This window comes from Ovis canadensis, chromosome 12 (assembly GCF_042477335.2).
Source record: "Ovis canadensis isolate MfBH-ARS-UI-01 breed Bighorn chromosome 12, ARS-UI_OviCan_v2, whole genome shotgun sequence".
In the NCBI taxonomy this organism is placed as follows: Eukaryota; Metazoa; Chordata; class Mammalia; order Artiodactyla; family Bovidae; genus Ovis; species Ovis canadensis.
The window spans coordinates 57,698,955-57,723,260 of record NC_091256.1 but is presented as its reverse complement, the minus strand read 5'-3'; the positions used below and the strand labels follow the sequence as shown (position 1 = coordinate 57,723,260).

The window sequence follows — 24,306 nt, the reverse complement described above, 5'->3', positions numbered from 1 at the left end:
GCAGGCAAACTCCTGTCCCGGCCAAGTCCGACCCGACACAGCCAGCCTGGCCGGGGGGCCATACACCCCTGAGGAGCCCGCAGCCAGGGCCCTCGGGCTCCGCTCTGTGCGGCGCTCCGGCGACTCCGGGCTCGGGGCTCTGTCATCCCGGGCCGGATCCAGTCCAAGTTTCGAACCCTAGCCCCACGGGGTCGTTTCCAGCCGCGCGTTCCCGCCACACTCCTCCTCCGGGCGGAGGGTACAGTGGCCGTGGCCGTGGCTGTGACCGGGGCCCTGGGTCAGAGCGGTGGGGGAGCGCGGAGTTCATTCGGTGCAGGCCCTCGCGGCGAGGCAGCAGCCGCCGACCTGGGAAAGGTGGACCGGAGCACCGGGGGGCGGAAGGGGTGCCGCCTGCGGGTCATCCAGAGGACACCGGCAGAATTCCTGAGGTGGGAGTAAGGGGAGGTTAGGTGGGGGGTAAAGAGGGAGGCCGGGCTTTGGGTAGGATGCACTGACCTTCCAGGGGCCGCCTCGGAGAAGTGGGAGGACCCACAGGGTCTGGCCTCTCTGCGCGCCTCCTGCCCATCCTCCCCGCCCCGGCGCGCTAGCCCCCAGCCCTGAACCCTAGCTGCTCCCCCGCTCCACGATCTCTGGACGCCGCGAAGGGTCCGGGCCGGACAGGTAAGGGGGACCGGCGCAGGGGACGGGGGGCTGCGGATGCCGTCGCGGGCACGGTGAGAGCCCTCCCCAACCAAGGGCGTTCCACCGCCCTCCTGCGCTGTCCCTGAAGATGTCCGGAGCTATCTTCACGCCTCTGGAGGGCCCAGGCGCCCTGGACGGGACAAGCGGCCACCCCCTCGTGTGCCCGCTGTGCCACGCGCAGTATGAGCGCCCCTGCCTGCTGGACTGTTTTCACGAGTTCTGCGCCGGTTGCCTGCGTGGCCGCGCTACTGATGGCCGCCTCGCCTGCCCTCTGTGCCAGTGAGTGCCTGGAAACCTCGGAGGAGGGGAGGCTGGCTCCCTCTGGGAAGGGATCTGGGTGCTGGGAGGCCAAGACTCTTCAGGAAGAAGGCTGGGAGAGACTGCACCCAGCTGGTGCCTCTCTGCCAGAGATCGTGAAGGCTCCTGCCCATTTTACAGATCAGGGTAACTGAGACCTGGGATTATAACCCAAGGCCTCTCAAGATAAATCGGGGGGCAAGGGCAGGCTAGAGTGCCTGTGCTGTGGAATTGGATGCTGCTGGAGTAGGTGATCTCAGCTCAGCGTCGGGACACTCTCAATGACTCGCTTAGGGGTCCTTAAGTCTCAGGTCAAAGTAGCAAGTTACATTGGCTCAAGCTACCTGTGCATCTGTGCTCAGCTGGTCTGAGCCTTTGTGACCCCATGGACTGTAGCCCACCAGGCTCCTCCTCTGTCCATGGGATTCTCCAGGCAAGAATACTAGAGTGGGTTGCCATTTCTAGGGGATTTTCCTGACTCAGGGATTGAACCCAAGCCTCCTTTGTCCCCTGCATTGCAAGTGGATTCTTTAACCGCTGGGCTACCAGGGAAGCTCAGGATACCTGGGGTGGCCCTGAATTTGCCTAATGCAGTGAGAGGGGCTTGAAGGGAGGCTTCTGCCTTTGACACCCTGAGTCACCAACCCCCTCCCAGGATCCCTCCAGGGCTGGGAAGGGACCAGTTGGAGTACGCACTGGCTGAAATATTTATAGATGTCAGGCCTGCAGGCACCCCACCTCCCACCCTATTTTTAGTTCCGCCTGGAATGTACACAGTAGGAAGTGGGTAGGGAGCCTTGGGGAAGGGGCATCTGGAGCTAGGCCGAAGCTTCTCCACAGGCACCAGACGGTGGTGAAGGGCCCCAGCGGGCTCCCTCCAGTGGATCGGCTGTTGCAGTTCCTGGTGGACAGCTCAGGGGATGGCACCGAGGTGGTGCGCTGTGCCAACTGCGACCTGGAGTGCGGCAAGCAGGCAGGGGCACCTGGGGTGCAGTGGGGAGCGGAGGGTGCCAGGCTGCACTGTCCTGATGCCATATCCTCAGAGAATCACCCAACAGCGGGCTCTCCAGCCCCTTTCTAAGGCACCTCCTATCCAGAACAGAGGCCCCATTTTACTGGTATGGAGACTGAAGTCCGAAACAACTCACTTGAACCAACAGTCTGCTAGGTGCAGGGGTTAAAGCCACTTGGATTTGGGGGTAGTTTACTGGCCCCCAACTCAGGGCAGAGTTGTGATATGGAACAGGAAGAGCAATCCAGTGCACAGACCTGGAGTCCCTCCAGGGTCCACTGCTACCTGGGTAGCCGCAAGCCGCTATCTGCAGCCAGAGAGGACAGGGGATGTGAGCACACTGTGTTTTGGGGGAGAGGTCATCCTGAAGGACCTGGGAGCAGAGGCCAGGTTTGGGCTGGACTGAGAAGTGCACAGGGGACTCTCTCCAGACTGTGGAACCTGGTCTGAGGAATCCCAGGAGGATGTCTGTACAGGAGCAAAAGGTCAGGGTGTGCTGGCAAGTTCTAGAATATATGCTACCCAGAAGTATGGAGATGAGCAGTAGGTGAGGGGCCGGAGGTACGGAGAGCTTGAGGAGGAAATGGCCTTGAATGCCAAAGAAGTTGGGGGTCTGTGTTTTCATATCCATTCCTGGGATCGATGCCTTGGACTCTCAGCCACAGGGAAGGGCACCTGCACACCTTCACCCCTTTCCCCTCCCAGTCAAGTCCCAACTTCAAATGGCTGGGGTGAACACAGCCATGTGGCTCCTATTGAGGGTGCCAAGAGGGGCTTGACAGGTCTTGCCCACGGGCACACATACGTTTCTGTTGTAGGTTAAATGTTTTGCAAATACAGTATCTGCCCTCCCCACAACCCTGGGGAACCCCCTCCTCAAGCCTGTTCTGGGTACCTCCCCCTCACCTACTCTCTGAACCTCTATATTCTCGTCTGTAAACTGGGGATACAGAGCGCTGCGCGTCGGGTTTACATGAAAGGGTTGCCGGAGGCCCTGCGCCTGCCCTGCCGGAGACGAAAACACAGGCTTCCAGTTCACCGGCGGGCTGAGCCCAAGCTCTGTCCGCAGGACGCGGAGACCACGTACTTCTGCAACACGTGTGGGCAGCCGCTGTGCGCGCGCTGCCGAGACGAGACGCACCGGGCACGCATGTTCGCGCGCCACGACATCGTGGCCTTGGGCCAGCGCAGCCGCGACGTGCTCCAGAAGTGCAGTGAGTGCGGCGTGCGGGGACGGGGCCGGCGCCAGGCGGGGATGGGGGCGGGCGCTGGCCGGCGCCCTCACCGCCGCCCCCGCCGCAGCGCTGCACTCCGAGCCCTATGTCCTGTTCTCCACCGACAAGAAGTCGCTGCTGTGCATCCGCTGCTTCCGGGACATGCAGGGGTGGGTAGAGGGCGCAGGAGGTGGGCTGGCGAGCGTCCCGGAGCGGGGCTTACGCGCGGGGTCCCTGCAGGGAGAGCCGCGTCCACTGCGTGGACCTCGAGTCAGCTTACGTCCAGGGCTGCGAGCGGCTGCAGCAGGCGGTGCTGGTGAGCGCGGGCTGCTGGGCGCCCCGGGGCCGGGGCTGGGAACGCGCGCCCCCAGGAGGCTGAGGCTGCCCTGTCCCCAGGAGGTGAAGGCCCTGCAGACCGCCACTCGAGAAGCCATCGAGCTGCTGCAGGCGATGGTGGAGGAGGTGCGACGCAGCGCGGCGGAGGAGGAGGCCGCCATCCAGGCCCTCTTCAGCAGCATGCAGGTGAGGGGTAGGGGGACTAAACAGCTACAGCCCAGAATCCTTATCAGCATGACCTGACTGGGGCCCAGGCCTGCCCCAGCCCTCCTAGAGATTCCAGTGTAGCAAGCACTAAACTACTTTCAGGAGTTAATCTCAGTAGCCCGGAAAATTCAGAGGAGGAGCAAGGGCCCGCCCTAGGCTGGGGTCTGTGATGTGATGTGGTCAGGGAAGACTTCCTGTAGGAGGTGACATTGAAGATGAGGCTGATGGTGCTCCCAGGCGGGGGTAGCAGAGCTTGTGGGCTGGAGAGAGAGCCAGCCTAAGCAGCTGTGTGGCTGGGGCCCAGGAGCCTGGGAGAGTGCTGGGAAGGAGCAGGGCCAAGTCTGCTCAGTCAGTTAGTGGACCGTTCTTCCCAGGACAAATTGTCAGAGAGGAAAGCGCTGCTGCTGCAGGCCGTGCAGAGGTGAGTGGTGGCAGGTCTCCACCCTCTGCCCCTTGACCTCCAGACACCAGCTGGAGCCTAGGCCAGCCCCATCCCACCTAAGAGCAAGACATCCAGGTGTCCACCCCATGGGGGGAAGGCAGGGTGGCTCAGGGAAGGGGAGACAGGGAAGGATGCATAAAGTGGGTGGGGAGATGAAACCACCCAGTTCTGAGGCTCCACCCAGGTGGGGGTGGGCAGCCCTCCTCTTGGAGATGAGGCTGCCTGCCCCTCCCCCAGCCAGTATGAAGAGAAGGACAAGGCCTTCAAGGAGCAGCTCTCCCATTTGGCCACTCTGCTGCCCACCCTGCAGGTAAGGAGAGCTGCGGGCATGGGGCTGGACACCCCGCCCAGGCACTGAGCAGTGTCCCTCTTGCAGGTTCACCTGGTCATCTGCTCTTCCTTCCTCAGCTTGGCCAACAAGGCCGAGTTCCTGGACCTGGGCTACGTGAGTGCCCCCAGCTCCTGGGTCCCCCCTCCCCAGCAGGAACCCAATGTGCACATCTGAGACCCCTACTTCAGGGCTGGGCAGCCTGTTCCCTGGAGGCTGGCTACCTCCTCCACATTGTCATCTACAAACTACTTGGGGGCCAGCGGAGCCCTTTTAAGAGGACAGCAGGGAATTCCCTGGTGGTCTCCAGTGGTTAGGATTCTGCAAGGTTCAGTCCCGGGCGGGGGAACTAAGATCCCCCAAAGCCACCAGTGCAGCCAATAAATAAATAAGAGGACAAGCAGAGCCTGGAGGGAGCATAAACCTCCTCCCCCAAAATGCAGAGTCTACTGAAGTCCAGACACCCCAACTTTTCCTGTCGATTTGGGGTGGGGGAGGTTGGGGTGGACATCCGGCCAATCCCAGGGAGGATCTGAAGGCAAGTAACCATCCTAAAGGCAGACTCGCCCTCCGGACCCCTCCCCTCAGTGTCACCCCAGCCACCTGAAAGCCCTCCCCTTTCCCCCTCCCCCGGCCGCAGGAGCTGATGGAGAGATTGCAGGGCATCGTCACGCGGCCACATCGCCTGCGGCCGGCACAGAGCAGCAAGGTGCGGGGGCGCGGGGTGGGCCGGGGGTGGAGGCAAGGGCGAGGACGCAAAGTGGGCAGGGGAGACCGCGGCATGGGGTGGGCCGCGGGCGGGGGCGCGGGCCCGCAGGGGAGGGACCTACCTCACGACCTCATCCTGCCATCCAGATCGCCAGCGACCACCGCGCCGAGTTCGCGCGCTGCCTGGAGCCGCTACTGCTGCTGGGGCCACGCCGCGCGGCGGGTGCTGGGGGTGGCACTAGCACGTGAGCCGCGAGGGCGCCGGACCGGGAACGGGGAGGCGGGCACAAGATTTCCGCTGGGGTGGGGGCAGACTTTCTCAGCTCACCAAGCTCCCACGCGGGAGCCTGCCCAGCCTGAAAGCAGCCATCCTGGTCGGAAGCCCACGTAGACTGGGCTTGGAGCCGCGTCAGGGGTAAACAGGAGGACTCAGGGGCTGCCCCCAACCGCAGTTGTGCACCTGGATTGGGGTGTCTAAGCCCTGAAAGGAAGGGTAGCTTAGAGTGGGGTCTCGGTCACCAGAAGCCACAGGGGGTCTGACTTCTGGGAATGGGGGTCAGTCTAAAGAGCTGGATATCCCTAGGAGTTAGGAGAAATGCCTAAGCTGGGGTTGTCTGCCAAGGGTCCCAGGGCCCCAGGCATAGGAGACTGGGTATCAGGCCAAATTTGCAAGGTCCCGCGTGTGTGCATGAACTTACGGTGTGCTGGGGACCAGCCCTGAGGACATCCTGATGGACTCTTCTGCATGCTGGCATAACTCTCAACTTTTAAAAATACCCTGCTGATGTCATTGGTCTTGGGTGGACAAAGCCTGGCATCAGGTTTATTGAGGGCCCCTGCGTGGTTCTGGTGTGCCACCTGGGGTGAGAGGCTGGGGTAAGGGAGGACCCTCTGGACCCCCACAGCCACATCCACACGAGTTCTCTCCCCAGGCTCGCAGGGGGCTCAGGCCCCAAGGTGCTGAGGGGGCGCGGCTGCCCTTCCCCGGTAGGGAAGATGTTGGGGTCGCCGGTCCAAAAGCCCACACTGCACCGGTCCATCAGTACCAAGGTGCTGCTGGCGGAGGGCAACGACTCACCCTTCACGGAGCACTGCCGCCACTATGAGGACTCCTACCGGGTGAGGGGGCGGGGATTGGCCAGCGAGGAACGGGCCAAAGTGCTGTGGCCAAACCTCATCCGGCCACCAGGGCTGCCAGGTGCACCTCCACCGAGGCCCCGCAGTGCACCCAGCCTGCAGGGCACACAGGCATACACTGGTCTCTCCCCTCCCCCAGCGCCTGCAGGCAGAGATGCAGAACCTGAAGGACCAGGTACAGGAGCTGCACCGGGACCTCACCAAGCACCATTCGCTCATCAAAGCTGAGATCATGGGCGACATCTTACACAAGGCCCTGCAGGTGGACGCCCAGATCGCCTCGGAGTATGCTTCCGTGGAGGGCCTGAGAGCAGTCTTCCAGGAGGTAGCCCCTCCCAAGGCACCTCTCTCCCCTGCAGCCCCACCTGTCAGCATGTCGGTCTGCTACCCCCAGACAGGAAGTGGCGGGGCCGGGGGTGGGGGGGTGGGGGGTGGGGGTGGGGGTGGGGTGGGGGGATGGGGTGGGGTGGGGGGACTCGGCCTGGGGCCCCAGGAGGCCCTCACAGGCTCTGGAACCTGGGTCTCTGCTGCCTGGAACCCAGGAACTGCCTGGGAGCACCCTGTGGTTCTGAGCAGCTAGAGGACAGAAATGGCCCCGATGGAACTTCCAACTCGGCCATGTGCAATATCCAACTTACTTTCTCTTTCAGATTTGGGAGGACTCCTACCAGCGGGTGGCTAACGAACAGGAGATATATGAAGGTCCCGGGCAGCTGCTACTGAGTGCTCCCCTCCACATGCTTTCAGGGGCAGGAAGCCAGTTACCCGATAACCAGATTCAAACTCCCAAGCTCTTATTTATTTGGCTGTGCCGGGTCTTAGTTGTGGTATGGAGGATCTAGTTCCCTTACCAGGGATCTAACCCAAATCCTCTGCATTGGGAGTGTGGAGTCTTAGCCACTGGACCACCAGGAAGTCCCCCACTTAGTTCTTGACTCACAGCTGCTAAGTGACCCCCCAAAAATATATCTGAGGTCAGAATTCAGTAAGTAGGATGACTTTAGGAATCTTACCTCATGCTTTAATTAGAGGTAATCACTCAAATAGTTGGGATATTTACATGGATCGAGGCTGGAGAGTGAGGATCTGAAGCCAACAAGACCTAATGCTCTGGCCTGGGCCCCCACAGCCCAGCTCCATGACCTTCTCCAGCTGAAGCAGGAGAATGCCTACCTGACCACCATCACCAAGCAAATCACGCCCTACATCCGCTCCATTGCCAAGGTGAAGGAGCGACTGGAGCCCAGGTGAGGCTGGAGGTATTCTGAGGGAACCAAGATACTTCAGGATGTGGATAGAGAAAGTGCCACACCATTGGGAGAGTTCCTGTCAGGGAAGTGGGCCAGGTCATGATCTGGGCAGGTCAGGTGCTGGACCTCGGCTAAAACACAGAATGAGTGGGCTGCTCTGAGTTTCTGCTTCTAGGCACACATCACCCACATCTTTACACTTTGGGGGTGAAATGACGATCTTCAGCTGATCCAGGCAGCAGGACACAGAGGAGAGAGAACTTCCCCAGCCCATGGTTAAACCAAGTCTAGACAATGACCTGTACCAGACTCTCAGCACCATCCTTGGGCACAGGGAGTGTTACTGGGGCAGAGGGTTTCTTGGTGGCAAGTCCTCAATGTGCCTGCCTCTTAAGTCACAAGCCCCATGGTGGTTGCCCTGTAGCACTGGTACACAGTGGTCAGCCTGGATTCTCCTTCTACCACCCTCCAGGGGACTCCATTCGCCTTGTTCCAAAGTGAGATCTCCTGACTCCAATATGCCACGTGCCTTCGTTCATGATTTGGTGGCTCCAGTACTGTTGCCTAGAAAATTCCATGGATGGAGGAGCCTGGTGGGCTACAGTCCATGGGGTTGCAAAGAGTCAGACACGACTGAGCGACTTCACTTCACTTTCACTTTCTATCCTCCAAACAGCATCTTGAGAAGATAGGACAAACATGTTTTGAACAGCATAAGTCTGCTGTATCTTTCTTTTTATCTTTTGGTCATACTGTGAGACATGTGGGATCTTATTCCCAATCAGGGATTGAACACTTGTCCTCTGCATTGGAACGCTGGAGTCTTAACCACTAGACCTTCAGGGAAGTTCCTATAGTATCTTTATTCTGCCTTCGTGCTTGACTGACTGATAGTTTTGCTGGGTATTGAATTCTAAATGGAAATTCTAGATTGGGAATTATCTCCTTTAAAGGCAATGCTCTATTGTCTTCTAGCTTCCAAGGTTGTCTTTGAGAAGTTTGAAAGCATTTTGATTCCTAATCCTTGTAATGTGACCTACTTATTCTCTTTAGAAGCTTGTGGAATCTTCTCTGTTCCCAGTGTTATAAAATTTCACATTGGTGCAGGTCTAGCTATAGTCCATGGGGTTGCAAAGAATAGGACATGACTTAGCAAGTAAACAATAGCAAACGTTCTATCCATTGGATACCAGTTGGTCCTTTCAATCTGGAAATATGTGTCCTTGTCTGGGCATGTTTCTTTTTGAACTGGTTAATTGATTTTCTCCACTTTCTGAAATTCTTATTGAATACTGGCCTTCTGTGGCTGGTCCTCTGATTTACCTTCCCTTTTCAGTCCTTTCTTTTCCATCTCTTCATTAATCTGCCATACTTTCTGGGCGATTTCTTCTTTTATCTTCCAGCTTGTCTATTTAGTTCATTTTTGAAGAAAATTTCCAAGAGCTCTTTTATTTTAAACAATATATTTATTTGGCTGCACTGGGTCTTAGTTCCAGCACGTGGGATCTTAGATCTTCATTACTGCATTGTGATCTTTAGCTGTGGCACTTGAGCTCTTAGCTGTGGCATGTGGGGTCTAGTTCCCAGACCAGGGATTGAACCCATGCTCCCCACATTGAGAGCACAGAGACCACTGGACCACCAGGGTGGTCCCCAAGAGCTCTTTTAAATGTTATAAATTGGCTTTCACTTCCAAAGAGGTGTTTTTGGTACTTTGACTGCTCTAGTTACATAGCATTCTGTTGTTTCATGGACACGATAGAGCTGATAGACTTTTTTGCTTTTTTTTTTTTTTAAGTTTCCTTCTCCATGAAGGCTGTTTTCTCCAAGTTACTTTTCGTTTCGGTTTCTACCTTTCATGATAAAGGCTTTGGTCAGATGTCAGGAAATCTTTGATTGCCTCTTCATGTTAGGAATGAGGTGGGGGAGAGCAGGCTCAAGCTCTGAGCACGTGGGTCATGTGAGGCATCTGGGTAAGTGGGGTTTTTTGTTTTGCCTTTTTTTTTTCTTTCTACTTTTAGCTGTTCTGGGTCTTCGTGGCTGCTCAGGCTTTTCTCTGGTGGCAGAGAGCAAGGGCTGCCCTCTAGTTGCCACGAGCAGTCTTCTCATTGAGGAGGCGTCCATTGTTGTGGCGCATGGGCTCAGTAGTTTCAGCTCCTGGACTCTAGAACATAAGCTCAGTAGCTGTGGAGCACAGGCTTAATTGCTCTGCACCATGTGGAATCTTCCCAGACCAGGAATCGAACCCGTGTCTCCTGCATTGGCAGGAGGATTCTTTACCACTGAGCGACCAAGGAAGCCCTATGATTCATTTTTTTTAATGCCCCAATGTCAGTTTTAGATCTTTGCCCAGTTTCCTTCCTGGAAGGTCACCATGTGGATCATTTGTCTGCACACCTAATTTTCTGGTTTTTAGTAGTTCTCATCTGTGTGTCATACCCTCCCAGGGACTAACCTTTCCGAATTCAGGGTTGGGGGGTTGCAGCTGTTCAGAGGTAGGGATCTTAACCTTCACTGTCCTATTTCAGTCCCAACCCCTGAGCTGCAGAAGCAATGGGACTGCCTGTTCCTGGGGCCCTGGGGATTCTGTGGTGGGGACTGGTGGGACTGCAGCTTCTCAGGTCTGCTGAATTAGTGGACACTTGTCTACTGCTCTCCAGCTTCCAGATGTTGCTGTTATTCTTTCCTGCTGTCAAGCTGGAGAGGATTTCCCCCCTCATTGTTTTGGTCCCTTTACTAGTTTTAGTGAGTTTTGGGAAGGAGGGAAATTAAGAGTGTGTGTGTACAATTGCTGTATTCATCCAGAACTGCCAAGCCACTTTTTATTTTTTAACTTTATTACTTTTAAAAATATTTATTTACATATTTATTTTTGGCTGTGCTGCTCTTCATTGCTGTGTAAGAGCTTTCTCTAGTTGCGGTGAGCAGGGGCTACTTTCTAGTTGCAGTGCTTGGGCTTCTCATTGAGTTGGCTTCTCTTGTTGTGGAGCACGGGCTCTAAGAGCATGGTTCTTCAAGGTTCTTCATTAGTCGTGGCCCATGGGCTGAGTTGCCCTGTGGCATGTGGGATCTTCCCAGATCAGGGATCGAACTAGTGTCCCCTGCATTGCAAGGCAGATTCTTAATCATTGAACCATGAGGGAAGCCCCAAGCCACCTTTTAAGTGACCACTTTAACAAGTCACACTGAGTGGTTGCACTCATCATAATTTTTGCAGTTTTTAAAAAATATTCACTTATTTAGCTGCCCTGGGTCTTAGTTGTGGCATGTGGGACCTTCATTGCCACATAAGTCTTAATTGCAGCATGTGGGATCTAGTTCCCAGACCAGGGATCCAACTCAGACTTCCTGCATTGGGAATGAGGAGTCTTAGCCACTGGACCGCCAGGAAAGTCCTCCTCTTGTAGAGTCTTGATCAAATTCCTGTCCACCCAGGACTAATGACAGTGTCCTCCTAGACAGTGCAGTTTACTCCAGATACTGTGTGATTCCATTTATAGAACCTCAAAACCAAGCAGAACTGACCTCTGGTGTTACATACAGTCAGGATGGACGTAATCCTGGGGCCCTCTGAGTGGAGGTGACATCGTGGTGTCACAGACCCCACTTGTTCACACTGTGTGCCCATTCTAAGCCACGCTTTTTCTGTGGGCATCCTTTCCCTTCCATGTGCCCTGCTTTGGTGAGCAGTTGGCTGCCAGTAGTGTGCTCCTGCCCACCTGTAAGGGGCAATATCCTGGCAGTCACACCTCTGTAGGGAAGCGGCATCTGTGGTTGGTGTCAGTGAATAGAAAGGAGCTCAGGCTGGAGCCCAGTTCCTGGGGGTTTGGGGTGAGCAGGGAGGCTGCCCCTCCCCCTCTTCATGGACCACTTTGCAGGTTGGTCTAGAGTTGCCCTCTGCCTCCTCCCCTCCCAGTGCTGGGAACCCCCTTCAACCCCACCCCCTGGATATGCTCTTGCTCCATCATCAGCGACCTTCCAGCTACATCCTTTGACCTTGGAGCAACTATCATGAGCCTAGACTGTCGCCTTCATCTTGCTCTTCTCTTGCTTCTGAGACACCCCACCGTCAGTGTGGCCTGGGGCCTGAGAGTCCTTTTGGGACCCTCCTGCCCACCTCTGTCCTCATCAGCCCCTCCCCACACCTGTCACAATGGCCTTTTGGTTCTGCAAAGAAGCTGGACTGGCTCCACTTCCCCACCTCCGCCTGGAATGTTGTTGCTTCAGCTTGTTCCAGGGACCGTGTCACCCAGGCCTCAGCTTGAGCATCAACAGAGAGGCCTTCCCGAACCCTCCTATTGAAAGCAGGTCTTGCTCACAGTCACTCCCCCGATTCAGACCTGCGGTGCCCCACCTTGGCATGTCTCCCTGACCAGAACAGGGCTCCCAGGAACACAGGGCCCAGCCTCTCTCGTCCACTGTTATGGCCTTGGCCCCCCGTAGACATCTGAAGCCCAAAGCCCGAGGAGGGCCCTGAGGGTGTGCTCAGGTTAGGGTTTGTGCCGTGAACCTGAGCACACGCACCGGGCCGGCTCCGCACCAGGCTGGCTCCGCACCAGGCTGGCTCTGCTGCATCCAGACCCCGGGAACTGCTTTCTGTCTTGCAGGTTTCAGGTCCCTGTGGATGAACCATCAGACGATCCACAAAACATGCATGATGATGGCGTGAATGCTGAGGCCCCCGCCAGGTAAGGCGGGTCTTTCAACCTGAGCAGGCCGAATGATTTAATCTCAGAGACAAACACAGATGATAAAGGCAGACTTTGGGTTTTCTTTTGGTCCCTGCTTGACACTGACCAGCTCTACACCCTCGGCTGGGCCTCCGTGTATAAATTCTGGGGTTGCAGAGGTTCTTAATCTGGGTGGTGCCTTCAAACCAGTGACCTCGTAGGTGACAGATGTGACTTGGATGGACATGACCGGAGTTTTGTAACCACAGATGGCCATGGCTGCCAGCTTCCTTCCCCACACACCTCTGAGCACCCTGGCTCTTACGCCATGTGACTCAAGGAAAAGTGACTGAGGGTTATTTCTTCCTTCATTGGAGCCACAGTGTTTGCCAACATACTTGCCAGAGGGAGAAAAGAATGTGCAGTAACAGAGCGACACTGTCAGAAACAGATCTTCTCATGTTTCACTGGAGTTGTAGAAAATCAGAGCTAAGAGGGCCTGTGGGTGGGGAGAGGTCAGCTGTGTCCAAAGCCACCGTGGGGTTGGTGACAGAGCAGAAAGCAGCCCCAACCACTCCAGGCACCATTTGGAGTGCCTGGAGTGGTTGCTTCAAGGGAGGGTCGATTCAAACAGCAGGGTCACAAACCTCTGAAATGGTCTGAACTGTGGACATTTTTGCAGCTACAAGTCTTAGAAGCGAGATGAGTCCTTTAGGAGATGACGTGGTGTGGTTCTGGTTCTGCTGTGGTCACCCCCTGGTGCCCTTTGGGAAGGCTTGCTGTTCTAAAAGCCTCTGGCTGGGTGGATTTTAGCGCTGGGACACCAAGGAGATGGGGACAGGAGCGGAGAGGGGGGTCACGCCTAGTGTTTCTTTAGGAGCGATCCAGTAAGTGTTGCAGAGAAGAAGGAGAAGAACTCAGAGCTGAGAAACAGCCGAGCTCTGGGCGGCCTTGCAGAGGAGCCTCCACTGAAAAACAAAGATGCGCCCAGACCCAGATCAAAAAACGGGGGTGATGCCCCCACCTGGAGGGAGCACCCAGCTTAGCCTGGGACCAGTTCCAGGGTCAAGCACTTTGCAACAAGCCAATCAAGGCCAGGAGAGTGAAGAAAAGACAGTTCTCATTTTCTTTGTTTAATTTGTAATCATTTATCATCAATAAAACCCAGACACTCCGGCAGGTCCCTATTTCAGGTTCTCTGGCTTAGGCTAGACTTCTCGTGGTTCAGAGTCCTGACCCTTATCACAGTGGCTCCAGGAGGCATCCCAGTTCACCCTGCACCTCCCTGTATACTGGGCTGTGAACTCCTGCCAGGGTGCACCCTCTGAATTTCATGAACGAGCCTCTTGGACTAACCCACTGGGCAGCACCTACTCTGCCTCAGAGAAAGCCTATTCCTTCTGAACCACGGCCCCGCTGTTAGCTGGAAAGTTCTACCCCATCATGATCCTAGTGCTGACTCAGCCAAGGGGAAAAACCTTTGCTCCAGCTTTTCTCACTGTGGGGCCTGGGCTGAGCTCATAAAGCGAAGAAAGAGCACCTCCGAACCCCTGTACCCACGACTGTCCCCACCTGCTGTCACTCTCCTGTGTGTACCTCTGATGACGTTAAAGCACAGTTCACCCGCAACTTTGCTCCGGCGGTTTTTCATTCTTACCCAGTAGCCTTTTCGTCAAGTGTAACTTAAACAGAACACTTAAACATGAAAATTAACCTGCAAGACCCTGATGTTGGGAAAGATAAGGACAGGAGAAGGGGGCAACAGAGGATGAGGTTGTTGGATGGCATCACTGACTCAATAAACATGAGTTTGAATAAGCTCCAGGAGATAGTGAAGGACAGATAAGCCTGGCGTGCTGCAGTCCACAGGGTCACAGAATCCGACACAACTAAGCAACTGAACAACGACCTGCATGACCTAACACTCAAAGTTCTGGCGGCAAAATGATGCCAAGAGTCACATCTTAAACAAATACCAGCTTGATTTAATGATTCAGGTGGCTTTCATGTGCCAGGTGGGCCTGCAGGTCAATACACTGGTCCACTGGTCACATCAGCACCCAAGGTCTGCATACCTGCTGTGTGCAGGTCCCATCCCAAAGCATCACAGACCTCCACGGTGGTGGGGGAGGGGCGGACCACTACAGTGGTGGGGGGGTATGGACAGGAGGAACACACCCCTTAAAGGGAGGAACTCAGAACAGAACCAAGGAGGCAGATACGTCTGGCTTTATGCTCTAGGTTCTGGATGTTTCTTAACTGGAAGTAACAAGACCTTAAGAGTTTCTGAATCCCACACAGTCACACTGTTGTTCATAGCGAAATCAAGTACAGTTTTATTTAAGAATTGGAAATCATCAGTATCTGTGAAAGAAAATCCAATATTTAAATAAACATTTCTGCATGTAAAAAGAAGAGCAATTACTCTGTAAGGTTACTCTCCTAGCTTAGCTATGGGACAGACCCACAGGAGTGAGCCCAGGAGGGCAGACTGACAGCAAGTCTCCCCACCACCACCGCCCCCACAGCCAGACAGGCTGGGGGTGGCCTGGCCTTGCTAAGTCGCTACAGAAGCAAAACGCAGAGCGGAGAGAGAGCACAACTATCTAAGGCAGTTAAGAAAGTGCAGAGAAGGGCCAGCGAGTCACCATTCCCATCATGGAGGGGCTGCTACCAAAAGGAGACGCTACTATTAACGCAACCCCTGGGTTCAAGGACATTTCCCCATCATGATAACCAACCAGAGTTAGAAAGTTAAAGGGATTAAGAGAGTTTACTTTTTAGGTGTACAAAACGGCCCATGACCATGAAAAGGTGGGGTATGCTGCCTTCTGTCAGGTTCGCCCCACAACTTCTTTTCCATAAACCAGCATTCTTGGCCCCAGCCTGCAAACTCCCATAAAGTATTTTGTTTTACACTGCTTCAAAACAACTTTGTTCTATGCGGTGCCTCTCTTCCATTTCAGAGTCTCCGCTTTGAAACCTGCGATGGAAAAAGAAGTCTCCTGACAATTTCTTAATTGGAGGGAACTGGCGATGTGGCCCTTACCCAAAGAAAAGCTTTCGGGAATACCCGAAAAGCCTGTACCTCATTAACCTGATTCTCCTCCCTGCACACTGGCACTGCTAAATTTACGAAGTTAAAAATAACCTGAAGATCTCAGTGCTAGATGAACATCGATCGCTTGCCAAAGCCTGTCCCAAAGCAGTTCATCTCTGATCCCTAAGTAATTGCTAATTTCCGCCCTGGGGGACAAAGCAGGGCAGAACATCTTGTCAAGCCCGGGTGGGCGGTGTGACAGCATCTCTCCCTGGGACCCCAGGGCTGGCCTCCTGAGCCCCCGGCCTGGCAGGCAGGCAGAGGAGGGACAGACCATCAGAAGCCAGCGCCTTCAGTCTTACGGTCCATAAAGCCAGGCATTATTAGCGGCTCTCTGTGTGCTAGACAGCCTCACGGCCCTCAGTGTTGAGGAAAGCTGGCTCCTACCTGGCTAGCACAGCAACAACTTTGCCTCGGAGAGTGGGGGCCACTGCCAAAGCTGTAGCCACACCCACCTCCATCCTGCAGTCCTACTAAGTGGGTTGACTTTGCTGAGTGTGGCGTGGGGGACAAGTTTAGGACTGATTCAATCCCCACACACACTAAGTGCATTTGACATCCCACCGGGCAGCATTCCCGCCAGAGGAACCTACCGCCTTGAGGCTGCCACCTGGGCTATCGGCGGGCAAGACCTCAGGAGGCCGAGACTGGAGCTGGTCGGGTCCTCCCTCCAGCAAGTGTCACACCTCTTGCCGATGAACCCGTACACCTCTTTGGTATATAAAATCATGAAAACACTAATTCGGCCAGGAAATCTAGAAATAAATAGCATTTTGAGTTGGTAAGATGCTTTTTTGAACACACATTTCCGGTATCTGGTACAGTGAATCCAATGTCCAGTTGTGTGTACCTCACACAGTACTGGTTTTGTCATCTCTCTCACCAAAGTGTTAAAAACATTTGACATCGTTCTTCTAAGTCTTCACAACACCCCTGTGAGGTAGGTGGTATGGACCCATTCTACAGATGGGGAGGTCTAGGCACGGAAAGGTTTAGTGACTCCTTGAAAGCCAGGTGGTGTGGTGTAGCAGTGCTCCAGCCAGGTGCTGATGCTGCCTTCGATCCACGCTCCAAGGGCGCCACCGCAGGGCTTCATGGACAGAAGTCACACTGAGACCAAGTTCCTCTCTCTAATCCAGAATTCAACAAGCGCCTCAGAGCTCATATGTCTGACTCGTAAAGCCAACCACTCTCCCCAAACTTGAAAAACAAAAGTAGTGACTAAATCTCAGCTCTATTTTTCTCATGAGTCGACTTGCTGGAATTTTATAGCTGCTTATGCTCAAACCCCTTTGGAAGACAATCTGAAATGGCATTAGGGATGATGGAAGTTTGAGAACAGACCATAGGAATCAATGGTTAATACATTTAAGTCAAAACACAAAAATATAAGCTATGGTAAAATAAGAATAACCCCCAAATAAACGGAGAGCAGTATTTCTCAACGTTTAACAATGCCTTGCACAGAGCAGGTGTCCAGGAAGCGTTTCCTGGATAAAGGGTGAATGGCACATCTCTGACATGCCTGTCACTGGTAGCGCCAGGCCCTTCTGGAAGGAGAGCAGGCGCCGGGACCCTAGGAAAGCCACAGGGGCCCACGGTCTCCCTGGCGCGGAAAGCCTTGGTAACCTGAAGCCTCAGCCAGGTCATTGGGGGCATCAATGCTGCCTTTCTGCCGAATAAAGGGTGAGGCTCATACACTGTGTTAAGTCTACTTTGAGTTTATACTGCTATTTTTAAAAAATAGGTAAGTCAATAGGATGAGATATGTGAGGAACCAAAGGAAGCGTCTTAAACTGTAGAGAAGCTCACGCATGTAAGGACAGAAATAAGGAGGTTAAAGCTGTGCTGTCTGTGTTTTTCGGTTAAAGTGAGGATTCTGAACATGTTTCTAACACAAATAAGCCCGTGCGCCCCTTCCTGTGGCAGGCGCCTCACTCATGTGAGGGGGGAGGTCACCTCTCTCCCCAGGGGTCTTGGTTATAACTCAACACCCCCGGCCTCGTGGAGGGCTGAAATGTGGCCTAGGCACTCCCCAGGCACGTCTGGGGGGTGCTGCTGGGTATTGCTGTTATTTGCTTCTTGTCCACCTTTAATCTATATCCTACCTTGATTCAGCCCAAAAGCAGGCTGCTCCAGGGTGGTGGGGAGTAGGGGAGTTGGGGGGGGGGGGTTCCTTTGGTCCTAAGGCCTTCTGACCATTTGATTTTGAGTGATATTCCGGAAGAGTAATTGATGACATAGAAAATGATTAAGAAAATCCATTCTGTAGAGTGGTCGACAGGAGGCAGTTCTGTCCCCAGGCTTCGAGGAGCGGGAGGGCCCCCAGCCTGGCCTGGGCCACCCTGGGCCTGTCATAGCTCCACCTTGACCCCTTTTATGAAAGGCAGGCCTGTGGGCACCCGCTTCTTATACTCCAGGTACTCCTCTCCGAAAAAGTGGATCAGCGAGATTTCTTCCTCCTCTGTCCGGTCGCGGAAGAACCGCCACACTGTCAGAGCATAGCTCACCCCGCAGATGGGGTTACACAGCATCACCTGATGGAGGGAACACAGCGTTAGTGGGCCAGGGTCAGTGCGACTCCACACCGTGAGCCGGAAGGGCGTCAGCCGCTCTCCAACACCCACAGAGGACTTCCTGTCAAGGGCCCCAAGAGACTCTCGAGATATGTGACTAGGGTCTTGGAGACCCTGAGCCCGGGGCTAGAGCACCATGACCTGAAATCACACCATCACTTTCATAACAGAACTGAACACTCATTGCTGTAGCTTTGGCTGGTCTGCTTTTCTCTTGTTCCTCTTACCTGACAGGTACCTAAAAATTATAAGGGTGACCCCACGTGTGAATTCCCACTGTAAGCACCACTGCCTTCCTGCATGGCTCCCAGTGTGTCCACTTCCTGCCCCGGCCCAACCCGTGGGGACCGGCTCCGTTCCACCCCACAGCTCCCTGGTCCTCTGCCCCCAGCCCAGCCTCCCCATGCACACTGTACACTGTCCTCCCTCGAAACACTCCCCCTGCTCAGAAAGCACTGTGCCCTCAATCGTGCCTCCTCAGCACAGCTTTCAAAGTCCAGAGAAGGAGCTTCTTGGCCCACTTCTGTGCAGCTCAGGAAGCCTTCTGACCTCCCCTCCCCAACCCTGCCCGGGATGTGTTTCCGCCAGTGGGTGACCAGACCTCACTTCTTATTCTCACCACTGTTTACTGAGTGTCTCCTGTGTTCCCAGCACAGGCCAAGCCCTTTACCACCGACCAGTAAGCCATTCAACCCCCAGAGCAAGCCACTGAGGTGGTGCTGCCACCCTACTTAAGGGAGGCCAAGGAGTAGACGTCAGAGTTGGGACCCACCCGGCCGGCAGGCGCATGAGGCCTCTCAGCAGACCCTACAGCGGGTCTTCCCACTCTTAGGCCACAGCCCGCCATGGAGCTGAAATCAATCCCCTCCATCAGAAACAGCACCACAAACACTAACAAGCTGGAACACAGCGTGTTTTGTACACAAGCAGGGTAAGGGCTGTTTCAGAAAAGATTTATTCTGTATTCACACACACCTGTGTGCTGGGTCACAGTGTAAACAGATCTACAGTTAAAGAGGTGTGAAAACCTCTTGAGGGACTTCCCTGGTGGTCCACTAGTTAAGAATCCGCTTTCCAATGCAGTGGGTTCGATCCCAATAGGAAACTAAGACCTCACATGCCACCGCAACTGCTGAGCCCACAACTAGTGGTCAGTGTGCACTGCAACGGAGATTCCCCAGGACACAGCAAAGAGCCAGATGCCACACCTGAGAGCCAGCGCGTGCGTGCTCAGTCGCCCAGTCCTGTCCAACTCTGCGACTCCATGGACTGCGGCCCGCCAGGCTCCTCGGTCCATGGGAATTCCCAGGCAAGAATACTGGAGTGGGTTGCCATTTCCTTCTCCAGGGAATCTTCCCAACTCCGGGATCGAATCTGGGTTTCCTGTGCTGCAGGCAGACTCTTTACTGACCAAGCCACCAGGGAAGACTCAACGCAGCCAGATAAATTTAAAAAGGAAAACAAAACCTTGAGTCCTAGAGCACTCAGGCTTACTAGTCAGCATTTATGGCAAACTACATGGTTCCTCTGCAATCAGTCTGTATCCAGAGAATGTGATTGTTAACACAGGAAGCTGCAGAAATGCACATTTTTAAATGAATGCCGCACAAGAAGCTGCCCCTTGTATACCACTGAGGGTCACCAGAGGGTCCCCAGGTACCAGCCTGCAATGGGATGCCTGGGGCCCAGACTGGATATTCCCAAAGAGGTGATGAATCTTCTAAGCTCTACCCACATACTCTGGCCAAGTCCTTCTAGGTCTAAGAGAACAGATTCAAGAGACAACTGTCCAGCCACAAGGCTCAGTCTGCAGCCTAAGACCCAGCAAACCTCCATCACTCACATTAAACCTGACACACGACTCTGGGCTCACTAACGTGCTGTGTGTGTGTTGTGCTGTGTGCTAAGTCACTTTAGTCCTGTCCGACTCTTTTTGACCCTATGGACTGTAGCCCGCCAGGCTTCTCTGTCCATGGGGATTCTCCAGGCAAGAACATTGGAGGGGATAGCCATGCCCTCCTCCAGGGATCTTCCACACCTAGGGATCGAACCTGTATCTCTTATGTCTCCTGCATTGGCAAGGCAGGTTCTTTACCACTTGCGCCATCAGGGCTCATTAATAGCAGCTTCTAATGAAAATCAGCTAAGTTGCCCCTTGAGTGGCAGAGGGCTCTCCCCACATCCACATCTCTGTCCTCACCCCACTGGGTGAGGCTCCAAATCTAAGTTAAAGAAGTAGAAAAGGGGTACGAAAGATGGGGCAACTGCACCCAGAATCGCCGAGAGTTTACAAGTTTGGGACACCGGGTTTAAGCATACAGCAACAATTGCTAAAGACTAAATCAGTTCTTTTGACTTTTATTCAAATATCACTTGAAACACAGCAGGGAATGTGTGTACCTATATAAAAAGAACCAGGACTTCCCTGGTGGCCCAGTGGTTAAGAATCTGCCTGCCGACATAGATAGGGTTCTATCCCTGGTCTGGGAAGACTCCACATGCCTCAAGCAACTAAGCCCATGCACCACAACTACTGTGCTCTAGAGCAGACAGCTACACAAGAGAAGCCACCTCCATGAGAAGCCCAAGCACCACAAGGAAGGGCAGCCCCTGCTCCCTGCAGCTAGAGAAAGCCCACGAGCAGCAAAGGATATCCAGAGCAGCCAAAAACAAATAAATTCATAAAAATTAAAAATAAAAAAAGGACCAACAGGTAATTCTCTGGTGGTCCAGTGATTAGGACTCTGCTTTTATTGTCTAGGGCCCAGGTTCGACCCTGGTCAAGAAACCCCTGGTTCCACAAGCCATGTGACACCACCAATAAACAAATAAATAAACACAACATTTTAAAAAGAAAAGGTGGGAGAGAACCAACAACTTTGTAAATACACTGAAATCCACTGAATTGAACACTCTGAAATGGTGAATTTCACAGTATTTGAATTATTTGTAAATACACTGAAATCCACTGAATCGTACACCCTGAAATGGTGAATTTCACGGTATTTGAATTATCTGTCGATTTAAGGTATTATTTTTAAAAACTTTAAAGGGGACTGGTATTGATTCTGACACCATACCTGGGTTCCAATACTCCAGTAAAACCACCCGACGTAGGACGGATGCCGGAACCAAGCATATACTCCGCTGGTCACCAGAGTATGGGTTTCCGACTTTTCATTCTGCACCACGTGGTTGAAATTGGAACCAGCTGTAAACATTGCCGCTTTCCTCAGACACTCTCCAAACACCACCATCAGCAGCCCCGTGGCACTGATCCAGGTGATCTGCTTCAGTTCTGCAGGACAGAGATGGTGACAAAGGGGGAGTGAAGACCCTGGACCACTGAGCTCTCCCTCTGCAGGCTTAAAATTAACCTATTTCCAAAGACTGGGACACTAGAAAACATGCTGGGGGTGGGGGATCAGCACCGGTCATCACACTGAAGCTTAATGACAAGCAAAACACAGCCCCCAAAACTGTGCTGTTCATCCATTTACTCTGAAGCACCAACAGTCCAGTTAGAGCATCGAGGCAAAGAGCTGATGGGCTCCCATCCTTCCTCTGGGGACTAGAGCAGCTAAGTGAAGCAAAGAAGGCTCAGCATTTCCCACCTTGGCCCTCTACTGAATCTGAGGAACTACATATATGTTATTTAACTTGTTGCACAAAGTTCAATGTCAGAGTAGCTACCAGATGCAGTGGTTTTTGCTAGTAAACATTTTCATATGAAATTTCTCAAGTCGCAGAAAACGAACAGATCCAGACCCCCGATTATAAAACTGGGGTTACAGCTATCAGAAGCTGGAACTTCATGTTAGATGGTGCAAACTATGTCTCACAGGGCTTAAAGTGAAAGGTCAACATGTCCCCCATTCAAATCCAGAGGTGGAATTCACAGGCGAAGCTCACCCTTTATAAAGAGCTTAGTGAGGATAGAGATCTGGGGAAAATCACTCGGAGAGATTAGACCTGGGAGGTGAAGCCAGGCCACTGTCCTCAGGCCCCCGCGGAGGCCACCCATCTCCCCTGGAGAGGGAGAGCAGGGCACACTGACCTGGCCAGAAGATATTCTCAAGTGTGAACTCTATCCAAGAAGAAAGAGCTGCGACTGTGTACTCCAGACTGTGATTCAGGAGAAAGGAATCCAAGGACAGGCTCTTGGGGTTATTGACTGCTGTGACTAAATATTCAGAATAGTGGAACAATGACAGGGAGCACATATACCTATTTAAAAACAAAAAGAACATAAGGTAAGTTGAGGCAAGAGAATTAAGCTGGCCATAAGTCCAAGCGCTGGTTTGTTCTGAACTGTCCCTGAACTCTCTGATGATATTCTGTTGTCACCTGAGAGTGGATATCAGGCACAGGCACCCACATTACTCCCGAGGTTTGCAGAAAGTGGGGTTGTAAAGGGACTACGTCTTTGAGCATCACAGGAGGAGGGGGAAAAAAAAGAAAAACATAGGTTAGGAAGGCATTATGGGCCTTCTGCCTTTAAAAAAAAAATGACATTACGCACAGTAAAACATGAAAGAGGAGAAGTATCAAAATAAAGCAGTGATGTATGTCGAATACAAAAATCCAAAAAACTGAAATAATTCCAGCAAAGGAGGATTAGATGGCTCAGAGTACTGACAATAGGAGATAAAGCTTTTTACCTGGAAGCCACTGGTTCATATCCAGGTCAGGGACTAGAAGGCTCAAGGGACTGAAATCATAGTGTAGGGAAAATCCTACACAGGCCGTGGGGGAAGCATTAGATGTGACCTAATAGAAATTAGAGACGGAAAAGGCCTGTGAAGACGAGCCAGAGCCTTGCCCCTTCCTGTCACTGAGGACCAAGACCCTCTTTCTGGGAAGGGCTGGTCACATTACTGAAGGTGCAGTGGATGAGAACATCTATAGGGAGGATGCCTCGAGAGACCTGCTTCTACCTTAGAGGTCCGGGATGCAGGAATCTAGGAAGCTAGAGGCCTCAATCCCTCAGAACCCTCACTAGCCTTCAGCCAGCCAGGGACGCGGGACCATCACTACTGACCCCCTGATCCACCCACCCCTGACTCACAACTATGGTTCCCAAAGCACTTCTTACCAGCCAAAGTGATTCCAGGAAGACTGGCTAAAACTTAGCAGCACTCCACAGCCAAACACAAAGCCAAGGAAACAGGCTCGGATGGCTATCTGAAACGGACCCAAAAGAGGCTCAGTCACCTGGCTGTTCAGAGCATATGTCTTATTTCCTGGTCTAAGCAGACCACCACCAAGTCCATTGAGTCGACTTGCTCAGAGGTTAAAGGGATGAAGCAGGGCTGCCTGGACTCAAATCCAAAATTCACCTCTGTGGCCTTAGGCTAGTTACTTAACCTCTCTGGACCTGGGCTTCTCCATCTACACATGGGGATGACCACTGTACCTACCTTTAAGGACTGCTGTGAGAATGACCCATGTAAAGTACTTAAGAGGAAGTGCTATAGAAGTTTTTAGCTGCCATTACGATTAGGATTGTTGTTATTCAGGGCTGTGGGAAAACAGCGTAAACCTAGCGTATTGGCCGGATTCTCCCAAATCCACGCAGCGAATCCGGTCGGGACAGCCGGGACTCCGCGCCCAGCCCCTTCCACGTTACTGCGGGGGCCTCTGACCTCAGACTTGACAGTAGGTAGGTAGTTCTCCACACCTCAAATTACATAAAGGAACTCGTGGGCCCGCTCATTCCCACCCCACGCGCTCATCTGCCGCAGCTGCTGAACCGCGCCAACTGCAATTTTCCACCCACTCCGCCGGGCGAAGGGGGCCCGCACCCCACGCCCCCCAGGACTGGCGGGGAGGACGCCCTCCCGCAGCCTGAACTCGCAGCTGCTTAAGAACACGGCCGGGGGAGGCAGCCCCTCTCGTGGGCCGCGCTGTCGGCCGACCTGGACCTCGACCCCGGGGTGGGTACAGTGCCCATTCGCGACGCCCAGCCCGCCCGGCCCCCATCCCCGCCCCGGCCCTCCGTCCGGCCCGCACCTGGTAGCGCGGCGGCCGGTAGAGCAGCAGCAGCAATGCGTTGAGCCCGGCCACGTACAGCGCCAGCCCGGTGCGGCCCTGCAGGCCGGCGCGCGTGAGCAGCGGCAGCGCGAGCACCGAGGCGCCCAGCAGGAAAGTGGCGAGGCTGAGGCGCGCCTCGGAGCCCGGCGGAGCCCGCGCCGCGCAGCCTGCCATGGCGCAGGGAGGCAGACAGGCCGGCGGCTGCGCCGGCTGTAGCCCTGGGAAACCTGCCCGCCGCGCCTGCGCACTGCGCCGCCGACGCCGGCCGCGAAGAGGAGCCGCCAGGACCTGCACGCTGCCGGCAAGCTCTCGCGA

The 24,306-nt window shown here is 54.1% G+C and overlaps 2 protein-coding genes across 18 annotated transcripts; one reads left to right on the top strand and one right to left on the bottom strand.

Annotated features, from left to right (window-relative positions):
- On the top strand, positions 1 to 16,167 carry RNF207 (ring finger protein 207). 17 transcript variants are annotated; one of them, XM_069544824.1, is made up of 18 exons: positions 1 to 660; positions 770 to 960; positions 1,819 to 1,951; positions 3,060 to 3,204; positions 3,293 to 3,374; positions 3,445 to 3,520; positions 3,601 to 3,726; positions 4,122 to 4,168; positions 4,427 to 4,499; positions 4,566 to 4,634; positions 5,158 to 5,226; positions 5,373 to 5,470; positions 6,158 to 6,344; positions 6,502 to 6,687; positions 7,013 to 7,064; positions 7,492 to 7,609; positions 12,220 to 12,300; positions 15,249 to 16,167. In XM_069544824.1, the coding sequence occupies exons 2-18, from the start codon at positions 770 to 772 to the stop codon at positions 15,289 to 15,291; spliced, it is 1,776 nt and encodes a 591-aa protein (XP_069400925.1). In that variant the 5' UTR covers positions 1 to 660; the 3' UTR covers positions 15,292 to 16,167. The 17 variants fall into 17 exon arrangements, 13 of the variants coding, with proteins under 13 accessions (XP_069400925.1, XP_069400921.1, XP_069400927.1 ...); XM_069544820.1 differs by lacking the exon at positions 15,249 to 16,167 and adding an exon at positions 13,160 to 13,911; XM_069544826.1 differs by lacking the exon at positions 4,427 to 4,499 and having other exon boundaries at positions 4,598 to 4,634.
- ICMT (isoprenylcysteine carboxyl methyltransferase) lies at positions 14,595 to 24,306 on the bottom strand. The gene is made up of 5 exons (XM_069544831.1): positions 23,971 to 24,306; positions 23,054 to 23,142; positions 22,016 to 22,185; positions 21,039 to 21,256; positions 14,595 to 17,919 (listed from the first exon to the last, which is right to left on the bottom strand). The coding sequence occupies exons 1-5, from the start codon at positions 24,163 to 24,165 to the stop codon at positions 17,737 to 17,739; spliced, it is 855 nt and encodes a 284-aa protein (XP_069400932.1). The 5' UTR covers positions 24,166 to 24,306; the 3' UTR covers positions 14,595 to 17,736.